The sequence below is a fragment of the Chelonia mydas genome, chromosome 5 (assembly GCF_015237465.2).
Source record: "Chelonia mydas isolate rCheMyd1 chromosome 5, rCheMyd1.pri.v2, whole genome shotgun sequence".
Lineage (NCBI taxonomy): Eukaryota > Metazoa > Chordata > Testudines > Cheloniidae > Chelonia > Chelonia mydas.
In genome coordinates, this window is record NC_051245.2 from 113404916 (window position 1) to 113427096 (window position 22181).

Genomic DNA, 22181 nt, shown 5'->3' on the forward strand with positions numbered 1-22181 from the left:
TGTGCAGGGGAAAGCTGGAGTAGAGGGTAGGGCCCGAGGACCTACCGCAGTGCAAATCCTACAGGAATCTACACTTATTGCAGGGTTGGGGAATATTCTTTCCCTCGGCCTGTGCTGCCTGGGTACGTGCGCTGGCAGGCAGATAATAATGAGTATTTTTGGAGCAGCCCTATTCATTCATCAGTCCCTAAAGGCTCAAGTCCTAAGAACCCTCACTTTTGATTACACCCATTCTTTTGATTAACCCTGGCACTCGCCCCCCCCCTGATATTTCATTTAGAGCAGAACAAACATGTTTGGTAGGGGTTTGGGTACACTTAAATATTAATTAGGCCAGAGAAAGCGCTAGACTGACTATAGCTTAGTGATTAGGACATTCGCCTGAGGGGTGGCCGATCCAGCTTCAAATCCCTTGTCTAACCACTTGTCTCCCATATCTGTGGCTGAGTAGCCTATCCACTTGACCTGAGGTTCCCAAACCCACCCTCTCTCCCTTTTTTATTTTATTTTTTTTGCGCTGAGTTGCCCTTTGGAGAGTCATGTCACATGATGTGTGACAGCGTCATGGGGCCTGGGGGTGCCACGTACGCATCAGGGCCAGGAGGGGTTGTGCAGTACTCCTGGGGAGCGTGGGGGGACTCACCATGTGGCAGTTGAGGAAGCCGTCTGCTCCCTGCAGTGGTCGGGCGGTCTCGGCTGCCTGTGCAGGAGAAGCAAACGGTGGTGCTGAAGGACTGGGGTCAGGAGAGGGGCAGAAAGCTGCACCCCGTAAGTATTGGACCCCCTGCCAGACACAGCCCCTTCCTGACCCTGGCCCTTCAGTACAATCCCATTTTCTTCATTACAGGGGCTGTCTGGCAAGGGCAGTGGATGGGGCTCCATGCCCTAGGGTCACGCTGAAGGGCTGGAGTCAGGAGGGGACTCTGTCTGGAGGTGTGGTCAGTACTCACAGGGTGCGGCCTTTGACTCTCCATTCACAGAGTCCCCGAGAACATCCTCTCCAGGAGAGGCGGGTAACTGCTCCTTGGTAGCTGTGGCTCGGAAGGGGGCAAGTAAGGTTGGGAGCCTGGTCCAGGCAACTAAGACTGACTGCACAGAGCCCCATCCACTTCCCCTGTTGGACAGAGCTCGCTCACCCCAACCCTTCAGTGCGACCCCCTCAAATAACCTCACCTCAACCTATCAGATCCTTGCACCCCTCAAATAACCCCATTGTGGGGGGTACACCTCACACTTTGGAAACCTCTGCACTAGGATAAAGATTATAAGGGAGGTCCACCGCCCCTTGTTTTGAGTGAACTTTCCTGAGGGCCCCAAGCTGGTAAGTGTGGCCAGAGCCCACCTGCCGGCTTGGATCCCTCCACACGGCTTGGGCTACTGTGTGCCTATCTTTCCTGGTTTGTGAATTGTTCCGGGACTTAGGCAAGAGACAGGCACCTGGACACCTAGCAATGTGCATTCTCAGTGTTGTAGGAGCAGCAGTGAACTGTATACTCTCTATAACCTGTATGTTCAAAAGATCTGTTACACCTTCCCCTCCCTTCCCCTTTTTGTCTCCTCTCCCTCTTTGAATACCTGTGAAGTGGCTTTCCCCCTCCCCTTGAGCAGCTAGCTGGAAGATCAGAAGAGCTCCCAGGTAGACAAGGTGTCTGGCACTCTGATTAGGCAGCAATCACACGCCCAATGCATGGACACTGCCCGAGGTGGAGTGTGACCAACCAGACATGGACAAGTCATCTCTAGTCACAGGCCATGAGGAGCAGGTCCTTAAAAGGAGAAGGGGCCATGTGCTCAGGAGTGCACTCACAAGATTGTATCTCCCATGAAGGCCCTTCGCCTGGCCCACCTGCTCAGTGGTTTGCCGCATTGCAATCAGTCGTGCCTCGGGAAGACTGACCTTCATCTCACCATCCATCTCTGCACTGTGGGACACTTACTTTGAAGGATCCTGACGTTGCCCGTGCCATGCCTGTCCTAGGAGCGTGAACCCCCACACACTTCTTTTGAGCTTAGCTATCTGTATAATAAATGTGCTGCTTTCTGCCAAACTCTGGTGGGTCATTAGTCCTCCCTAAGCTTACTAGCTGGCCCAATTTCGGGTAACAGAGACAGGCACCTACAGTGAGGCTACAGCATGCATGCCCAGAGGGAAAACCTTAGGCATCAAAGTGAGCTTAGGAACCTACCAGGTTAGGGGACAGTCGAGGAGGAGTTTTGTAGCTCACAATGGTGTCTGAAAATGGAACTTAAGCATCGGCGCACCTTTGTGAATCCCACCCTAGGCCTCTGCAACACTGAAATCCCACTTTAGGCCTATTTGGAACCACAGGAGCAGATCCTCAGGTGGTGTTAACTATCATAGCTCCATTTGCAGCTGTGACCATTTACCTCAGCTGAGGCTCTGCCCCAAGTGAGTAAGGGTTCCATTCAGGTGCAAAACCTATGATTCTCTTTTCTTAAAAATTTCAAATCACTAAAACAGAGACTATCTGCTGAAGGAAGCACAAAGCACAGACTCCTGTCCATCACGAATCACAAAAGGAAATGTACTTTTTGGCTAACCAGCAGTACAAACATTTCAGTTTATTTCAGAGCACAGTACATTACTACAGGAAGATTGGAAGTCTATAATAACCTGCTTCCTTCATTCAGCTCTTGGGAGACAGCATATGATTTTCCTTAATCATGTGAAAATCCAGGATGTATTCTCTTCTCTCAAACCAAATTCCTCCTATTTGCTATGCCCAATTTCTCAATCTGATTGTGTCGTATAAGTGATGCAGAACGAGCCTAATATGGATATAAAAAGGGATTTCCCTCCATTTGTATTGATACAGACAGAGCTGAGAATTTCCACTGCAATGTTAAGTCATCCATGAAATGTACCTATGTTTACAAGGTGTAAATCTCAAATATGGACATGGCTCCATGTACAGCAGCTGAGCTCCTTGATGTTTATCCTTCGTGGTTCCATACTCCTTTAACATAGCTACCCCAACTTGTTGCTCTGGATTTATTGTGTGCTCGTCTAGTGGTTATGCAGAGAATTGCTTTTTGTGGCTCCAGTATTGAACAGGTTTCTTTCGGCTATTGACATTGCTCTAATGGCATCTTTAGACATAAAAGTACAATTTACCTTTTCAAACTGTATCCTTCGGCAGCAGTTCTGAACCTTTTTCTTTCTGAGGCCCCCACAACATGCTATAACGATTCAACGGCCCACCTGTGCCACAACAACTGTTTTTCTTTATATCCAGTAGATTAAAAGCCAGGGCAGGCATGAGGGCATGTGAAGCAGAGCAGCTGCCTGGGGCCTCCATCCCACAGGGGGTCCTACAAAGGTAAGTTGCTCAGGCTTTGGCTTCAGTCCTGGGCAGCAGGGCTCGTGCTTCGGTTTTCTGCCCTGTGCTCCAGAGAGTCTAACACTGGCCCTGCTCTCTGGATTATTTTGGCTGACTACCTGAAACCTGCTCATGAGCTCCCAGGGGACCCCGGACCCCTGGTTGAGAACCACTTCTGGGACCAGCTAATGGTCCTTAATCAAAGTACAACATAAGGGCTAATGTTATAGAGGGAAACTTCTGTTACAATGGTTTGGTTTTGTTTTCAAAATCAATCTTGTCTACATTTGTTAACATGCAAGTAGCTGTTTTTCCCCCTACATCTTTCTATGTTTTTTCATTCAAATCCAGAGTCAATCTTTTTCATCTTACTCACATGATGAGTCCCACCCAAGTCAATGCTTGCGTGACTGAAGCTAGCAGGATTTGGGGCCTGATCTTCTAAAACTGTAGTCACAGAAGGCAAAATGGCCCAGCTCACGTTAACGCAAGGGAGTAAAGAAGTATAAGGCATCCCCTTACACCCTTGCATTGGCTACCCAATCCATGAGTAGCTGTGAGCAAATGAAGGTGAAGCAACTGGGAGGAGCCTGGGCTGTATCCCCCAGCACACCAGCAAGCATAGCTTTTCCGGCCCTTCGAGGGAAGTATGGTGGGTGCCATATAAAAACAAGCCTAGGAGACTTCTCCAGAGCAGCAGGGAGACTGAGACAGAATCCTCAAAGGTATTTATTTAGGTGCTTAACTCCCATTGAAATCAATGGGAATTAAGTACTTAACTACCGTTGAGGATCTGGACCCCTTCCACTGGGCAGATCACAAGTGACAATACAATCCATAATCCTGTGGGACAACTTGCTGAAGTAAGGGCTACCCGTGTGACTGTTCAGCTCCCACTGCAGTCAATGAGGGGCTGGCTATTGCTTTCAGTGGAAGAAGAATCCAACCCATTGTCGCAAGTGTTGTAGCCATTCTCAGAGGCCTATATGCAGTGGGACTGACACAGTAATCTAACAGGTCTTTTCCACCTCTCATTCCTGTGATCCTGATGGATTGTATCTTGCAGTGTGAAAATGATATGCACATTTCTTGCCAAAAAGAGTTACATACCAAACAACTACAGGCCACTTAAGCAGGGTTATGTATCTTTTATTTGTGATGTTTGAATTCCTTAGGTTCACAAACTAGGATTGATTTGACAAGTAGTCTTCCATTTTATCCTGTTTTTTGTTATATGACTTGAACAGTTAGTGTCGGTCTCTCTTTTCATACAGCTGAACCCTTCATTTAATCACAAACAGAACTAAAATAGTCTAAAAATTACTTGCTAAAAGAATTAATATATTGAACAGCACTGATGCATGGAAGGAAAAAAGGAACAGTGTATTTAAATCATGTGTTAGAAAAAATCATTTCCCCTAAAAATTAGAAAACAAAAAATCTTCTGTATCTATTTAGTGCAGGGCAAAAAACCACAAATGCACAGGCAGGCGCACACACAAGCTCAGATAACTAATTCATTTCTTCCCTGGGAGAATATTCTGTTATAAAACTTTATTATAATATATCCATTTAAAAACAGGAAAATCTGTTACACAGAAAAGAAACAATCTCCCCATTTCAAAGCTCCAACTTTGTTTGGCTAACTTCCAAATAGCATTGCCTGCCTCTCTCTCTCTCTCACATGAAGAAAAACAAAAGATAAATTTAGTATGATCAAATTTACATTAACAAAACTACAAGGTTATTATTAGTGATTTAGAGGCCACTCTTGGTTTATTTTGCCTTTGGAACCAGTAGGAAAATCCTGTTCTTCCTTCTGGTATACGCACTGCCCCATTACTGACAGCTTGCTAGTGTTGTGTGATACCTGCAGCATAATCCCATTCCTAAAGCACTGTATGTGGCAACAGACATATTCCTATTTTATACACATTTGATCCAATTTTATAGTTCTTACTCACAGCCCTCACCTTCTTTTCCTCTATGGAGCCAATGAAAGGAACAAAACCTAAGCTTTTGGAGCTAAATATTGTTAAACGGCAGGAACGGAAGCTGTTTGGTTTGGGGAGGCATAGCTCGGTGGAGCTTGGGACGAAATCCATGGCAGCAGCATCCTCCAAACCCAGAGGAATTTCCCCATATAAGATAATCATGACAATATGTGGGCACTAGGCCTTTGCATGAATGTACTAGCTTTCTGTAAATCCCCATGGGTTTACCCCACAGATCTTGAGGTATCCATGGGTCAGGAGAGCTGCACACCCCACATTATGCAAGGCTTGCTGCCTACAGTGGGATAACTGGAAGGAAAACTGGAAGGAAACTCAGTTTCCCATGTGCAGTTTCTTAGCCTTCCCACGGGAGCACATGATTTGGCTCTCAGCTGTCACTAAGGCAAAACTCCCACTGAAGGTCAATGGGACTTTTCCCAGAATAAGAACCAAGGGAGGACGTTAGCATTTGGCCCCATTGTCATTATATGCATCAAAGAGTACTGCATGTATTATACCCAAAAGAAAAGACCTTCCCAAAATTCCTCATCACTTTGTGTTTTGGGCTGTTTTGGTCAGACAGCAGCATCCCAAATCCCGGCATAAAGCCAGCAATGCTCTTGATCAACAAAAGCTGGTTCCTTTTCTTGGATTCCCCTGAAACTGTCTGTTATCTTTAGCATTAAGATAAGGTAAGCACTGGAATAAAGGTGAATCTTTTTTTTAGAAGGCAAGAAACAGAAGATGCAATGGCTAAAACCTGGTTGAAGGATTTAGGGAGTTAATGGCAAAAGAACAGAAGCACGCACATATTTGAAGTTGAGTTATGCCACAGCCCAGAAGACAGTTAAGAATTCTGCATATCAGTGAAGTCTAGTGGGTGGACTTCCCCTCTTAGGATAAGTGGATTAGTTAGATTTTTCATCCACTGAAGTTTTAGCTACTCTCTTGTTAAGTGTGCCCATGAATCTGTGTAAAACAGGGCCTGTGATTAACAACTGAAATAAGATTATATTGATCTCTGATGCCAGGTGGATTATCAAGGGTGAAATTAGAATCTTCTGGACTAATGTTTACAGCACCCTGACTCTCTGCTCTCTAATGGAAGGATTAATTTAAAACTCGTAAATCTGACAATACTCCACACGCCACCCATTGCTGTTGTTGGGCTGTTAAACGTCACAGAGATGGAAAGAGAGGAAAATGAGCCGTGCCACATTGTTTGAGGCACCCAGGCCAGGGCTGAATTAAATACTTATACTATCTGCAGAAAGATATAGAGGACTCTTGTTGGGCAATAATCCGACAAGTCAAACCCCAGAAATGACAGGTACATCCAAAGTGGTCGTGCAATAACATGCATTTCATTATTTTCTAGCATTGTTCGCTTTAGGGATGAAGGTTTGCACGGATTTTTTGTAATAACAAACTTATTTGGGCTGCTGTGAAGTGCCCATTTCATAACTGCACTTTGGGCCAAAATGCACTTAGCCTTGCGCATGAGAACAAAGAGGAAGGAACTCAAAGAGCTGTTCCTTACCTCTGGTACCCCTGTACAGGAGTCAGGCACAATCCAGTCCTGGTGTTCCCTCAGCACAAGGATAAGACTAGTATTAGCAGCAGCAGGACTGTGCCCCAAGAGGATGGGCCAAGTGTGAGTCTATGTCTGCATCTCTTTTCTACATGGGCCAGTGTAGGAGGCAAGCACACACTGCACTTTTCAATGGCTGGTGCCGCTTCTGTTCTGCAATGGACTCTCCTAGTGCCACCCCATAGCCATTCTGGCTGAGACAGCCATGATGTCTCTGGGGTCTCTCTCTGCTGCAGAATCTATAACAGCCATTAGGCAGAGCACAATAGTTATTAAACTGAACTGAGACCCAATTTAAAAACAAACCAACCATTAAAAAACAGTTTTTCAAATTCGGTGAAGTTATCACAATCACAAAAAAGTTAATCAAAACAACAGGGAACAAATTCCTGCACATTTTAGAATTGCACTATGTTAATTAGACCCAGACAGTATATAGTAAGTGGCTTTAGTGAAAGGTAGAATAAAAATGACTTTGTAGATAAAATATTAGGCTTTTCAATTTTATCTAGTCATGGTTTGATTTTCTGCCTAAAGATTCACAGATTCGCATCTTCTTTATATAAACTTTCATTGCATAATGCAAAGCTGTGGAAATATTGCAAGTGAACTGCCCTTTATCTTACCCCTTTGAAACACCAGAAATTAAGAATACAGGGTTTGCCACATCAGACCAGCAGTTCTGTCGCTGACAGTGGCTAGAACTCGATGCTTCAGAGGAAGGTACAAGAAACCATGTGATGGGTAATTATTAATATTCTCTCTAACCATATAACTATTTTTTTAACAATCCTACTAAGCTCTTGGCCTCAGTGATATCTTGTGGCAATGAGTTCCACAATTACGCAATGGGTAAGCACCAGCCAAATGAATGTTAAGAAGATTGTGTGTAACATAGTCCCTGTAGTGCATTCAAGAGGTAACTTGATTGCAAAAGAGCAGTGAAAGAGGAATGAGTACTTTAGTTCAGTGTAACAGACTGAAAGTTGAACATTCCTTAAAGGTCAGGGTTAACGCTATTTGCGTAATTCTAAAGATATGGAAAAACTTCCAACATAGCAACACTGAATTTTCATAAATCAAACCCTTTGTCCCTGCATATATGTAATCATTGACTTCTGCACCTCTGGTGCAGAGCCTATTAAATCAAGCAGGGGAATAAGACATTATGTGCAACAATATGAGCTCAGATGTTTGTTGTTATTCTTTAGTGTCTGCTATATTTCAGTCTATTATATATCATCATTAGTACTCCATCATTGAATACTCTGTGGATACTCTGAGGTAGTACTGGAGCTTCCAGTACTACCTCAGAAGAAGCAGAGACTGTTAAAATCACTTTGGTGGGAACAGATGCTTAGAGGCAGCAGGAATCAGCACATGATCTGAAAGAATCATCTTTATTATATAACAAAAGGTCCATGCCAAATTCCTTAGAAGGCACAGAATATATGGGACGATTCTATATATTTTCCACTTGTTAAAATGGGTCTCTAGAGACCTTCTCTGAGTAAATACTATTACAAATATTTCTTATGGGCCCATCACCATGGCACCCGGCACACTGTACATAAGTTAATGAGTTTACAATGAATACCTTAGGCCAGATATTGAGGTCACTGATTTAAATTAGACTATATACTGGGAACTGTTATACTATATCTTTCTAGTGTGGAAGACAGTCTGTCTTATTAGACACTATTTACAGACAATGCAGTCATGCATTATAGTTTTGACCTCACCTTCTCCCTAATCATCATCGTTAATTTACAACCCCTTTTCCCTCACAAAAGGAATATCCTCACCTTGAAAAGAATGACGTGGGGGAGAAAAAGAAACAGGACAGAGCAAAAATTACATGCATGCACCAAACCACTGTGGTCACTGGTACATAGGGCATTTTGTTCAACTCTAATTACCACCACCCTTCTTTGTACAGATACTGGGCCAGACTGTGCTGTCAGTCACACTGGTGTAACTCCAGGGCGACTCCATGGAAATCACTGAGGTTACTCTGGGTTTACACTGATGTAGCTGAGATCAGAATCTGGCCCAGTGTCACCTAACTGAGAACTGAATCAAGAAAACAAGCAAAGTACACACTGCCAGATCTGCTGGGGAAAGCAGCTGTGTTCCTATGGACGTTGAGGCTCAGTGGCATTTTGGAATATTTACCCACAAACCTTGGCTGGCGTCTAAAGTCCTATGCAGACATGGAAGGCTCCATCTGAAAATCTTGCTGAAGTTCCAGAATTCTTAATATTGTGCTGAACTTGGAAAACAAAGTACACAAAATCAAAGTATACAAAATCTTTTCAACTAACAATACAGGTTCATTTCAAAAGTACAAATATACAGGCCAGCCTAAAAACTTGAATTCCAGTAAAGCTTGAACAGCAGGAACATGGAACGTCATTGTGACCGAAGAACTCCTCCTCAATAATTCAGGAACCAGAAAAAAATTCCAAGTCAATTCTTTCTCACTTGGTAATCCACATCGTTCAGAGGAGGCTCCTAGCAGCATTTTCAGGGTTAAGAGCACACATAATGTTGGGAAGCATCTGTGAAAGTAACATTCTGTCCCCGACTTTCCCACCCATGGGAATTAACAAGCTGGTTCAGCCCAGGAGGTCTCTCATGACCTCTCGCTTTGCAATAAGGAGGAAACTGGATTTCTCTTCTGTTCGACAGGTGTTTCTTTAGTGACACATCCTGGTTGTCATCTCTTTCTGTAAAACAAAGGAGGGAATTAAAAATCAAAAGGTCACTGGTTTTACAATATGCTCACAGCTTCTCCACATCTATTATTTGCACATTTCACCACACCAGAAACAGCTGTGTAGCTTCATATGTCACGTGTCTGTGCTATTCTTTGTTATCTTCAAGGTCAGTGCACGTAATTGGCAATTAGCATAAAATCTTTTATCATTTCTGACATCTTTAATACCATCTTAATTCCCTAACTATGCCAGCTAAATGGCACTGTGTCCTACATAAAGGAGATAAATCAACTGCAAAAGTCCTCTTCGGCTACACGCTGGAATCATTTTAAGTTAACGTAAGAAATGGGATTCCAATTTGTCATTGAACTTGAAGGCAAGAAGAATAATCCTCAATTCTGAAATATAAAGGTAGATATCTTTGCTAGTTACACACACAGACACACAAATGTTAGATCCGCTCTAGTTTTAGGCCAGAGCTGCGGAGTTTGGATTCAGAATTGGATCTGGGAAATTTTCCAAACTTAGCAGTGTTCTGATGTGGGATTTGGTTCAGTCCATTATAAAGGTGGATCCAAGCCATGAAGTCTGAATCTTGACTTTAGTGGTATTCTGGTACATGGTTGTGGTGTGGAGCTACCTCTAATTCTATTCGACATATCAGAAGAAGAACATTTTACATTTAGATGGCACCTTTCATCCTGAAGGACCACAGAGCATCAATCCTATCCTGCAAACTCTTGCTACCAGGTATAGCTATAACTACTACGAATAGCCTCCTTGACATCAACATACTAACGTCCATGCAGTGTACTGCAAGGACACTGACTATAGTGGGGTTACTACTCACGACAGTAAGCAGTAAATAATGTTTGCAAGGTCAGGCTCTACTGAGGGCCAGCACTAGTGAAATGCAGCCAGGTGGAGGGTGGCAGTCACCTTATATAACAAGTTACAGTGAGAGGAAAATTATGGTGAAAGACAAACGATTACCCGTTAAAATTGCTGCAGGATCTTCAGCATCCATACAGAGCACACAGGGTCTCAGATTATTTTTGCATCCAAAAAAAGATTCCACGTGTGATCACAGGTACTTTTTATTATACAGCTAAATCATAATACATACATTAATAAACTAACTGTATGGTCCTCAATTAATCTACCTCTGAAATATCAAGGGCTCAGATCTGAACTCGAGTGTCCAGAGAAGCTAGCTGTTCCAAAGCTGAGGCTCAGATCACTAGCTATCCACACTGGCCTGCAGTTTTTAATGACTCATGATATGATTGGTTTATACATATGTAACTAGGGATCTAAGTGTTCATGCATGCTAAAGTATACTGTGCAATGCATAGATACAGATTAAAGAATATAAATTAATTGTACATAGGATTAAATAACACTGCTGAAACGTAAACATAACATCTCACTCGCAACCATGTCAATTTAACACCTGATTGGGGAAGTGGATAGTTTAGGGTTTGGGAATGAATTATGGCATCTCATCTCCAGAGCACTGCTTCATATCCAGCCCACTGTGGTAGCATCCACTAACACATGACCACTCTTTGGGGTCTATCTGAAAGGAGTTTGGTAGTCTCAGTTCAATTCCTAGAAGGCCAGATTCTAGGCACTACCAGCGTTAGCAAAAAGGCCAAGGATTGACTAGGTTTGGAGACTAAGTTGCCCTCTCAGCCCTAACAGGGCTCTCTCTGGGTCAGGGCTGAGGCACATTGGTACAGTCACTGCCTGTATGTATCTAGTCTCTGGATAAGTAGCGGACTATAATCTATCACTACAGCACCTTTCACAGCATGCACTAAATTCACTTAATAAAACTGGACTAACTAGTAACCTTGGTACACTGGCAACTGCTTGTTTGGATCAGGGACACTAGCCCTTAATTTGCATGGGTGGCTTTTGGCATTTAAATAATATCTAAGGGATACATCTTCTGTGTCTTCCTGAAAAGTGGAACCAGCACCCTTCTGATACAGGGAGTTCCAGAGCTGTGACATGTTCCACCTTCCTCCTCAAACTTGCAGATGCCCTTGCACAGTTTCCAGCTCCATCAAGCCATCTGGGCCCCTGCAGATTCTCCTCCCAACCTGTGGAGAACTAATTTTGCAAGTAAATAGATCCTGATATCATAGTAACTCTTCTTGCTTCCCCCTCTGAGTTGTGGAACACATCAAGCTCCTTGGAAATGTTGCTGAGCTGTGTTTCCAAGGGTTAGCAGAAGCTGTGGGAGCAGCACAGTGGTGCCAAGAGGTATTTGTGCAGATGCCATGTAGATGACTCTAATCATAATGTAAAGAAACTGAAATGTAAACAAAGGTCATCCAATCCACTTTAAGGCGCTGTTGGGAAGCTGTGCTGAATTTAGTGATATTTCTGTATGGATAAGCTAAATTCATGGCACCCCAACTCTGCTAAGGGACCCCACAATCTAAAGATTTTAGGTTGAGAACCTTCCTCCATGGTGGAATTTTCTTTATTCTTTACTTCCCCCTGTAAAAACGACTCAGCTGAGGAGTCACCACCACAATGAGAAACCTGGGGGTCCATGTTCAGAAGGCTCCTCCACACATGGATTGAGGGTACATGATCATATCTATTGTTTTTATTCATGTCCAATTCTGAATCAGCAAATACCCATCGAATTAAAATTCTGGCATGGAGGCAAGAGATTATTTAAATCAGCCTCCTAAATCCACCCATTGTCTGGAAAATGTAAGTTACATTAAAATAAAAATAAAGCTTCTTATGAGTTCCTAAAATTCACCTTATTTTATAATTTGTTTAATAACGTTAACATGCTGATTACTTCCCAAAATAAAGGGTTTCCTGACAATCCTGTAACTGAAAATTATCTTGTACTTTTACAACTCATTCCTTCAGGATGCTTCTTTGTTCTGTAGCACTGCACAGATTTTATGCCTTCCACATCTGTAATCAGCTTCTAAATCAGCTTGTTTCGAAATTTCTATAGCATCCTGTATGTTGCTCTGAATCAAACTATTGGATGATAAAAGTAACAGTACAGAAGCTGGTCCAATAAAAGATATTACCTCACCCATCTTTCGTCTCTAGTATCCTGGGACCAACACAGCTACAACTACACTGCATAAAGTACGGAATGCTGTCATTCGGGGCTCCTTAAAAGCAAATCATAATTAGCAGGGAATAAGAATGGAGTAAGCTGTTTTGCTATCGATATTAGAGGTGGTTAAAAAACCAGGATGAAAATTTCATGAATATTTTCATGAAAAAAACCTGCAATTTTTCAACTACCTCTAATCAATCCACAGGTTTTTCCTCCGGAACAATGAAAACTAAAAAGCCACATTCAATGCAATTCACTACACAGCTGTTTGCTTTCTCATACACAAGTGTGATCCCTGTAATCTTACGACCTTGGAAGGTCAACAGACATTTCTACCAGCAGACACACAATCATAAGTAATTTATAGCATATTAATATCATGCTCTCTTGCTGCACACTTGTTTCCTGAAAGAACAGATTTTAGGACTTGAGGGGAATTCAGCAGCATAAGGGTTTTTTTATTTTAAAAGATCACAAAGCACCAATTCTTGGTGGGGACAGTCAAAAGGAGTTGAAAATACCGATCAGCTTTGCTAACTCTCAGAAGTCTACTAGGAAGAGCCATCAGAGTTTATAAAACTCGATTTTTCCAGACAACACAGTGGCTCAGTGCTGCTACAGGCCCTTCCAGGCCACTTTGTATTCTGTGTCATCTCCACTGAGTGGAGCCAAACACACTAATATTAAACTAGCAGAGTAAATTCTAGAACGTAGGTTTTCCATCTGTACATCATCATCATCCTCTGAAAATCTTCCACATTCAGAAATTCACCCACACGCACTCAGGAAAAACAGACTATTGAATAACTTGTTAGCAGCTTATTGCTGCAATGTCAGTGTCTTCATCCTGGCTTCAACCAGCCCTGATGGTGCTTCCCCCGTCAGCAAACTGTTGATGCTTCCAGAAGCAGCGTTAATCGCTGCAGATGCTTAATTTATGTATTTGGAGCCTAGATACCATAGTGATGGGCTCTCTGTAAGCCTGATAAACGGACAGGCAGACAGATACCTCTCCTTCTGCCGCTGCTTCCACACAGCTGCTAGAGGAATTAGCCAACAGTCTGTGTCTTTTAGGAAGACAAGAAAGTGGTTGTGCAGAAGCCAAGAATTGGTGTCACTAAATCTACCCATTTTGCAGGATCAGAGGGAGGCAAACTCTTCCCTCCCAGATCAGCAACCATTTGAAACTCAAACTTCCTTTTCCCTACTCAAGAAAAAACAGAGCTCAGATACTACAGTGAGGGGCTCATTAGAAACAGCTCAAGAGGCAGCGAGGGGACCCTATGAGATATGGAGTTCATCCACAGTGTGTCCACTGAAGGTTTTGAAAACACTTCCCACGTTAATGCCTGAAATATAGCATTTGCAAAGCACAACTGTGAATGCTTCATCTCTAAAGTATTCATGGAGTGTAAGCCTGCATTACAACGTCTCAGGTTTTTGCTGAGGCAGAATTTTTCCTCTACACTAATGAAAAAAATATCTCATCTTGTATCATAAAATATGTAGGGTTTTGTCTGGCTGCATAATTGTTTTCATGGTCCCATCCATCCTGTGCCATTCCTCCATCCTCCACTTGGCTGTGTTGCTGCAAGCTGCTCTGCAGTTCCATGCCTGGCTTCACACTCCTATTTAAATGGCCTTCTGTCCTAACACCTGTTTGGCGTTGGCAATGTTTGTGGGAGTCAGAGATTCAGAAAACGACACTCAGGCTGACAATATCATCATTGCTGAAGCAGAGAAGAAGCCGTTTCTAAATGGATACACGCTGTTCCCAGCAAGTTAACAACACAGAAATGGTCAAAGAGACAAGCAGGGCTAAATTCCATCCTATGCATAGGTACAGGTTCTATTGACTTCAGCTGACCTTCGAGTGATATCAACAAATGGAAGATACAGATTATTTTCTTTAGAGGGGTGAGTGTGAACTTGTGTGTGTGTGTGTGTGCGCGTGCCTGCCTGCCCGCATATGCCTGCATGTGAGAAAGAGGGAGAACCTTATTTTCTATTTCTAGTTGTTTCCCTTAAAGGAAATTTACAATAGGGAAGAAAAATAACCAGGAAATGGTTTCTAAAATAGAAATAGAAATTATTATGAAGAAGGCAAAATATGTTATCCTTAGTCACATTTTTGATGGGGTGTTTTTGGGGAGGAAGGGCTGCACAAAAGGAATGTGACTAGAGATGACTTCTTGTAGGAGCAATGTGGAGTATTGCATTATAAAATGTGGAAACAATTAAAGCCTTTTGTTTGGTGCTTTCCACAGCAGTCAGCTTTTTCTTGTCAGATTCATAGCACTGTCTTCAAAAAAGCAATATGATTATCCTTCCTTCAAATACTTTAACACAGTGGTGTTAAATCTCTTTTTCATTTATGGACACCTAAAAAATTTCAAATGGCAGTGCAGACGCCTTTGGAAATCTTAGACATAGTCTGCAAACCTCCAGGGGTCTGTGGACCACAGGCTGAAAGCCACACTCCTATGGAAACCGCAACCTTTCACAGACTCCTTAGACATAGACTGCGGACTCCCAGGGGTCCGCGGACCACAGGTTAAAAACCACCGTTTTAACACAACAAACTGTCTCGCCAACTCTGACGGACACTAAGAAATATAAAGCCAAAGCCCGGTTCCATTTAGGTCAATGCAAAAATCCCATCTAACTGCGGGAGATTATGCCTCTATAATCTCAATGATGAATGGAAAACTTACACAGGAAGCTGTCATTAACACAAATTGGAGTCTAAATCCTCCCAAACTTTGAGAATAAACTCCGTAGTCTTCATAGTAGCATACTTATCCAGAAACTTAGTGTTCATTTTAGCTGGGGGACAAGGGTTGGGGGACATTCTTGACAAGTAAAACCTATCATAGACAAGGGAGGTATAAGGGGCAGGAAGCCTAACAGTGAAGAGAGTCAATCTGCTGGCTAAGAACTTCTTCTAAGGAACAGTAACAGGAATTTGCTGACTCTCTGGTCTGTGGTGCTATGATCTTGAGCCCCAGTTGGGAATTAATAGGTATGCAGATAGATTGCATAGACAGACAAATTAGAGTCAGGTAGACAGAGGATCAGAAAGTGAGAAACTAAAACCAATTTTAAAATATATTAAAGCTTATTCCTGTGCCAAATAAATGCTCCCACAGCCTACTTAGTGGGGACAGTTAGTAATGAAGTCTGGATTTAACTCAATTTTTGTTTTGGTTTTGCAGTTCCCCTTGAACAGCAATTGCAAGCAGTGATAGAGTATTGACTTGCAATCATTGTGTGGCCAATGCATCAAGAATTGTTGCTGCCCATGCTGTTGGATTATATAATTAACTCAAGAGCTGATGGCAGAAATGATTGGTGTTGTTTAAAGATGCCATGCAGAGCAAAACCAGAAATTGATTCAAGAACAGATTTACTTGCCGAATACGCCCAGGGACCAGGCTGTTGGGGCGTTTAAACCGAACTAATTTGTAACTAACTTTTTAAAAAATCCTTTGTTCTGCCCTGTCAAATCATTTTGGCACTTCCTGGTTTGCTGGGATCATCCCAGAATGCATTTTCACAAACACCAGAAGTCTCACTGCAGTCCCTGGTTTTGTGATGTCACAGAATGATGCCTTATTGGCTGTTTTTCAGGAAATACTAAAATGATTTCCCAGATGGAACACACACATTTCTAAAAGGTTAGTTCATCTTTATCTCTCTGATGAATGCCTTCTCCTCCCTCCAACATTAAGCACATACATCTAGACTTAAACCAATTTTTATTTTTGCTTCACAGTTCACCTGTAAAGAAAGCAAAAAACCCAAAGAAAAATTGAGCAGTTTACTGAGTCTGTGAGGACGTCAAGAGCTTCCAGCGTCCAGCAATTCACTTTGGGGAAATTCCAGAGCAGCCTGAACAGAGTTACTCCAGGGAACAACATGGTCCCACCAATATGGCTCGGCTGCCCCAGTAAATAATCTTGTTCTCCAAAGGAAACTCTGTTTCTATCCTCACATGAATCAAATGTAGAGTGCGCAAAACATCAGGAATGATCATTGAGATCTTAGCTCAATCTGTGTACTTGATGGAGGCATGGATCTATGTTTCTGTCTTAGAAGGGAGCTAACGGGAAACTAGGCTAAGTGTCAGGGATGATTGAAAAAAAGATGGAAATGCTATAAAATCTCACAGGAAAAACAATGAAAAAATAATCCCCTTCAGAAATACTGGGACTCCTGCAGAGATTCAAATCCTCATTCACTCCCCTTGTAATTTCACAATCATGTCAGAACCAGCACAGAGATGACTTGGCCATGTTTTCCCCTTACATGATGCTACAGCTGCTAGTTAAATCATGGGGCAAACTGCTCCTCTTCACTATCCTTTGATCACTGCCCTGGCTCTGGAAAGGACAAGAAGAGACAATTATGGCTGCCTCAGCATAGGGGTGCTACTGAGGGAAGGGAGGAAAGAGCACAGGAAAAAAATGGTTACTCACCTTCTCATAACTGTTGTTCTTCGAGATGTGTTATTCATGTCCATTCCAATCAGGTGACTCACAAGCCCAAGTTCAGGAGGTGGGGTCGGAGTCATCCACTGATTGGAGCACTGCTCTGGCCTGCTGGGTGATTGCCTAGTGTATGGCAAAAGTGTGGATGGAGGACCACGTCGCCGCCCTGCACATTTCCTGGGTGGGAACCTGAGTCAGGAACGCTGTTGATGAAGCCTGTGCCCTGGTGGAGTGCGCAGTGATCGAAGGAGCAGGCACTCCTGCCAGGCTGTAGCACTCCCGGATGTAGGACATGATCCACAACGAAATCCATTGAGAAGAGATAGGAAGATCTTGCATTCTGTCTGCCACTGCCACGAATAACTGGACCGAGTTTCGGAATGGTTTTGCTCTCTCGATGTAAAAGGTTTGTGCTCTGTGGACATCCAGAGAGTGCAGCCTCTGCTCCCTGCTGCTGGAGTGCAGCTTAGAATAGAATACCAGGAGGAGGATGTCATGGTTGATGTGAAACTGGGATACAACCTTGGGGAGGAAAGCCAAGTGAGGTCTGAGCTGGACCTTATCCTTATGGAACACAGTGTAAGGGGGCTCTGATGTCAGGGCCTTCAGCTCAGGCACCCTCCTGGCTGAGGTTATTGCTACCTTGTATGAGAGATGGAGCAGGGAGCATGTCGCCAAAGGTTCAAAGGGCGGTCCCATGAGTCTGGGAAGGACCAGATTGAGGTCCCAAGCCAGGACAGGCTGCCGGATATGTGGGTATAGCCTGTCGAGCCCTTTAAGGAAACGGCTGACCATAGGGTTGGCAAAGACCGAGCGGGCCTCTGAACCTGGATAAACCCTTATTGATGACATGGACAGCCCCTGCTGCTTGAGATGGAGAAGATTGTGCCACTTATATAAGACTGAGGCAGGCGTCGAGGATGAAGGATGCTGTGCCGAACAGACTGAAAAACTCTTCCACTTAGCAAGGTAGGTAGCCTGGTGGGTTCAGCCATGGAGCTTCCACGCTGTGAGATGCAGCAACTCTAGGTTTGAATGTTGTAGATGGCCATGATCCTGAGTTAGTAAGTCCGGGAAGAGCTGCAGGGTGACTGGAGCTTCCACGGACATTTCTGGGAGTGATGTGTACCAGTGCTGGCGGGGGCAGGCTGGAGCTATCAGAATCACTGAAGCTTCTTCTCTCCGTATCTTGAGGAGCACCTTGTGAACGAGAGGGACAGGCGGGAACGCGTACAGGAGATGGCTTCCCGATGGGAGGAGGAACGTGTCTGCGATGGAGCCTGGGCTGTGACTCATGAAGAAGCAAAACTGCTGACACTTCCGGTTGCGTCGCGTGGCGAACAAATCTATCTGGGGAAAACCCCACTGATGGAAGATTGAGTTCACAATGTCCGGGTGAAGGGACCACTCGTGGCCGTAGAACGACCTGTTGAGATAGTCCACCAGCTCATTCTGTACTCAGGGAGGTACAATGCTTACAGGTGTATAGAATGCGCTACACAGAAGTCCCACAGCATGGGGGCTTCCTGGCACAGGGGCGAGGATCGCACACCCCTATTTGTTGATATAAAACATTGCCATGGTGTTGTCTGTCATGACTTATACACATCTCCCTGCTAGATGTGCTCGGAAAGTCTGGCACGCCAGGCACACCACTCTCAGCTCTCTGACATTGATGTGTAGAGTGAGATCTGCCTGAAACCAGAGGCCTTGTGTTCTGAGGTCTCCCAAATGTGCCCCCCAGCCAAAGTCTGACGCGTCCATCACTAACAAGAGGGATGGCTGGGGGCTGGTGAAAGGAACCTGCGGTCATACAACCTGCGGTCAAGCCTCCACAGGAGGGAACTGAGTACCGGGCAAGGCAGGTTTACAATCCTGTCTGAACTGTCCCAGACTGGCCGATACACTGACGCCAGCCATGACTGAAGAGGTTGAAGTCTGAGTCTGGCATGCTGTACTACATAGGTACAAGCTGCCATGTGTCCTAGAAGTTTCAGGCAATTCCGTGCTGTGGTAGTGGGGAACTGTCTGAGACCTCGAATAACGTTGCCCAGGACTCGAAATGTCATTTCGGGAAGGAATGCCCTGGCATGGGTCGAGTCCAATACCGCCCCTACAAATTCTATCCTCTGAACTGGGGACAGCGTTGATTTCCCCTCATTCAGTAGCAGGCCCAGTTCGCTGAAAGAAGCTCTTATGAAGACGACCTGCATCTCTGCTTCAGTCCAGGATCAGCCCTTGATCAGCCAGTTGTCGAGGTACAGGAACACCTGTATCTGCCGCTTGTGAAGGAACATGGCCATGACTGCCATACACTTGGTGAATACCCAAGGTGCCACTGACAGGCCAAATGGGAGGCCTGTGAACTGGTAGTGGGTGCTGTTCACAACAAACCTGAGGTATTTTCGGTATTTTACTGTTATGTGAAAGTACATGTCCTTCAAGTCGAGGGCAGCATACCAGTCTCCTGGATCCAATGAAGGGATGATGGAGGCCAAAGAGACCATGTGGAAATTGAGCTTCTGCACTAACTTGTTGAGTTCTTGCAGGTCTAGGATGGGCCTGAGCCCACCTTTGGCTTTCGGTATTAGGAAATACCGAGAAAAAAAAAACATTGCCCTTCTGCTCCTAAGGAACCTCTTCCACTGCCCCTAGTGAAAGGAGTGAGTGCACCTCCTGAATAAGGAGTTGCTCGTGAGAGGGGCCCCTGAAGAGGGAAGGGGGGTGGAAGAGCACAAAATTGGATGGAGTATCCCTTCTCTACCGTGTGGAGCAGCCAGCGGTCCGAACTGATTCGGGACCGAGCACAGTAGAAAGGGGACAGTTGGGACAAAAAGGTAAGGCGAGGTAGATCCAGCTTTTGTTCTGGTGTGCCGTCCTCAACCTCACCTTCAAAAGGCCTGTTTCGGGCCAGAAGGTGGCTTGGATTGGCCAGAGCCCTGGTCTGATGACAGGTGTGGCCTTTTCCTGACACTCCCGTTCCTCCTCCGGGAACCGTCCTGACCGTTCTGCTGGTAGAAGTGCGGGGGAGGTTGTGGTCTAAAATGCTTCCGCTGTGTAGCGGGAGTATGGAGGCCCAATGATTTGAGTGGCTCTTAAGTCCTTTAGGCTATGCATTCTTTTGTCTGTTTTCTCGAAAAAGAGAGCCCAACCCTCAAATGGGAGGTCCTGAATAGTCAGTTGAACCTCACACGGCAGGCCCGAGAGCTGAAGCCAAGAGCCCCTTCTCAGGGCTATGCCCGTAGCCATCACGTGGGTAGCCGCATCCGCTCCATCTAGTGTGGCTTGTAGCAAAGTTTGCAAAATGAGCTTCCCTTCCTCCACCAGAGTGGAAAACTCAGCACGGGAGTCCTGCGGCATCAGCTCCGCAAACTTCACCACTGCCCCGCACATGTTGTAGCAGTACCTGCTGATTAGAGATATGGAGCTGCAATCCGCCAGTGGAATAGACCTTTCTCCCGTAAAGGTTGAGACGTTTTGCCTCCCGATTCTTCGGGGAGGGTCCCAGGAAGCCCTGGCGTTCACCTTGGTTGGCAGCATCAACCACGAGAGAATCAGGTGGGGGATGAGTATACAAATGCTCATAGCCCCTGGATGGCACAAAGTAGCGCCTTTCATTGCAATTAGCCATAGGGGGACATGAGGCTGGGGTCTGCCACCAAGGTTTTGTGGTGTCAGAGATGGACTTTATAAAAAGCAGGGAAATACGTGCAGATCCGGAGGGGGTAAGGATGTCTACCACTGGATCTGTGTCCTCCACTACCTCCTCCGCCTGAATGCCCAGGCCCTGGGCAACCCACCGCAGCAACTGCTGTAGCACCCTGCTGTCCTCCAGGGCTAGGGCTGTAGCCTTGCCCACCAGCGCCTTGTCCGGTGAGGACGAGGAAGAGACCCTCATAAGGCTAGATGAAGTTTTTGTTGTTGTTTTCTTTTTAAAGACTTCAGTGTTCATAAAGGGCAAGCAACCATTGAGTGAACAAAGCCCTGAGTATCTTGGTCACAAAAAAAAGACTGTTTACTCAGGAACACAAGGAAGAAAGGAGAGCAGCAGAATATGGACCCTGGACTTCAGAAGAGCAGACTTTGACTCCCTCAGGGAACTGATGGGCAGGACCCCCTGGGAGAATAACATGAGGGGGAAAGGAGTCCAGGAGAGCTGGCTGTATTTTAAAGAATCCTTATTGAGGTTACAGGGACAAACCATCCCGATGTGTAGAAAGAAAGGTAAATATGGCAGGCGACCAGCTTGGCTTAACAATGGAATCCTTGCTGATCTTAAACACAAAAAAGAAGCTTACAAGAAGTGGAAGATTGGACAAATGACCAGGAAAGAGTATAAAAATATTGCTCGGGCATGCAGGAGTGAAATCAGGAAGGCCAAATCACACCTGGAGTTGCAGCTAGCAAGAGATGTTAAGAGTAACAAGAAGGGTTTCTTCAGGTATGTTAGCAACAAGAAGAAAGTCAAGGAAAGTGTGGGCCCCTTACTGAATGAGGGAGGCAACCAAGTGACAGAGGATGTGAAAAAAGCTAATGTACTCAATGCTTTTTTTGCCTCTGTCTTCATGAACAAGGTCAGCTCCCAGACTACGGCACTGAGCAGCACAGCATGGGGAGGAGGTGACCAGCCCTCTGTGGAGAAAGACGTGGTTGGGGACTATTTAGAAAAGCTGGACAAGCACAAGTCCATGAGGCCGGACGCGCTGCATCTGAGAGTGCTAAAGGAGTTGGCGGATGTGATTGCTGAGCATTGGCCATTATCTTTGAAAATTCATGGCGATCGGAGGAGGTCCCGATTGACTGGAAAAAGGCTAATGTAGTGCCCATCTTTAAAAAAGGGAAGGAGGAAGATCCTGGGAACTACAGGCCAGTCAGCCTCACCTCAGTCCCTGGAAAAATCATGGAGCAGGTCCTCAAGGAATCAATTCTGAATCACTTA

The 22181-nt window shown here is 44.8% G+C and overlaps 1 protein-coding gene across 4 annotated transcripts in view; it reads right to left on the bottom strand.

The window, feature by feature from the left end:
• Positions 1–4469: 4469 nt before the first annotated feature.
• Positions 4470–22181, bottom strand: part of MOB3B (MOB kinase activator 3B) — a 152800-nt gene continuing 135088 nt past the window's right edge. For all 4 annotated transcript variants that reach the window (XM_043546768.1, XM_037902092.2, XM_037902091.2 and 1 more), the window contains exon 4: positions 4470–9655. In XM_043546768.1, the coding sequence (XP_043402703.1) occupies positions 9626–9655 (30 nt within the window). In that variant the 3' untranslated portion in view covers positions 4470–9625. The remainder of the gene's footprint in view (positions 9656–22181) is intronic.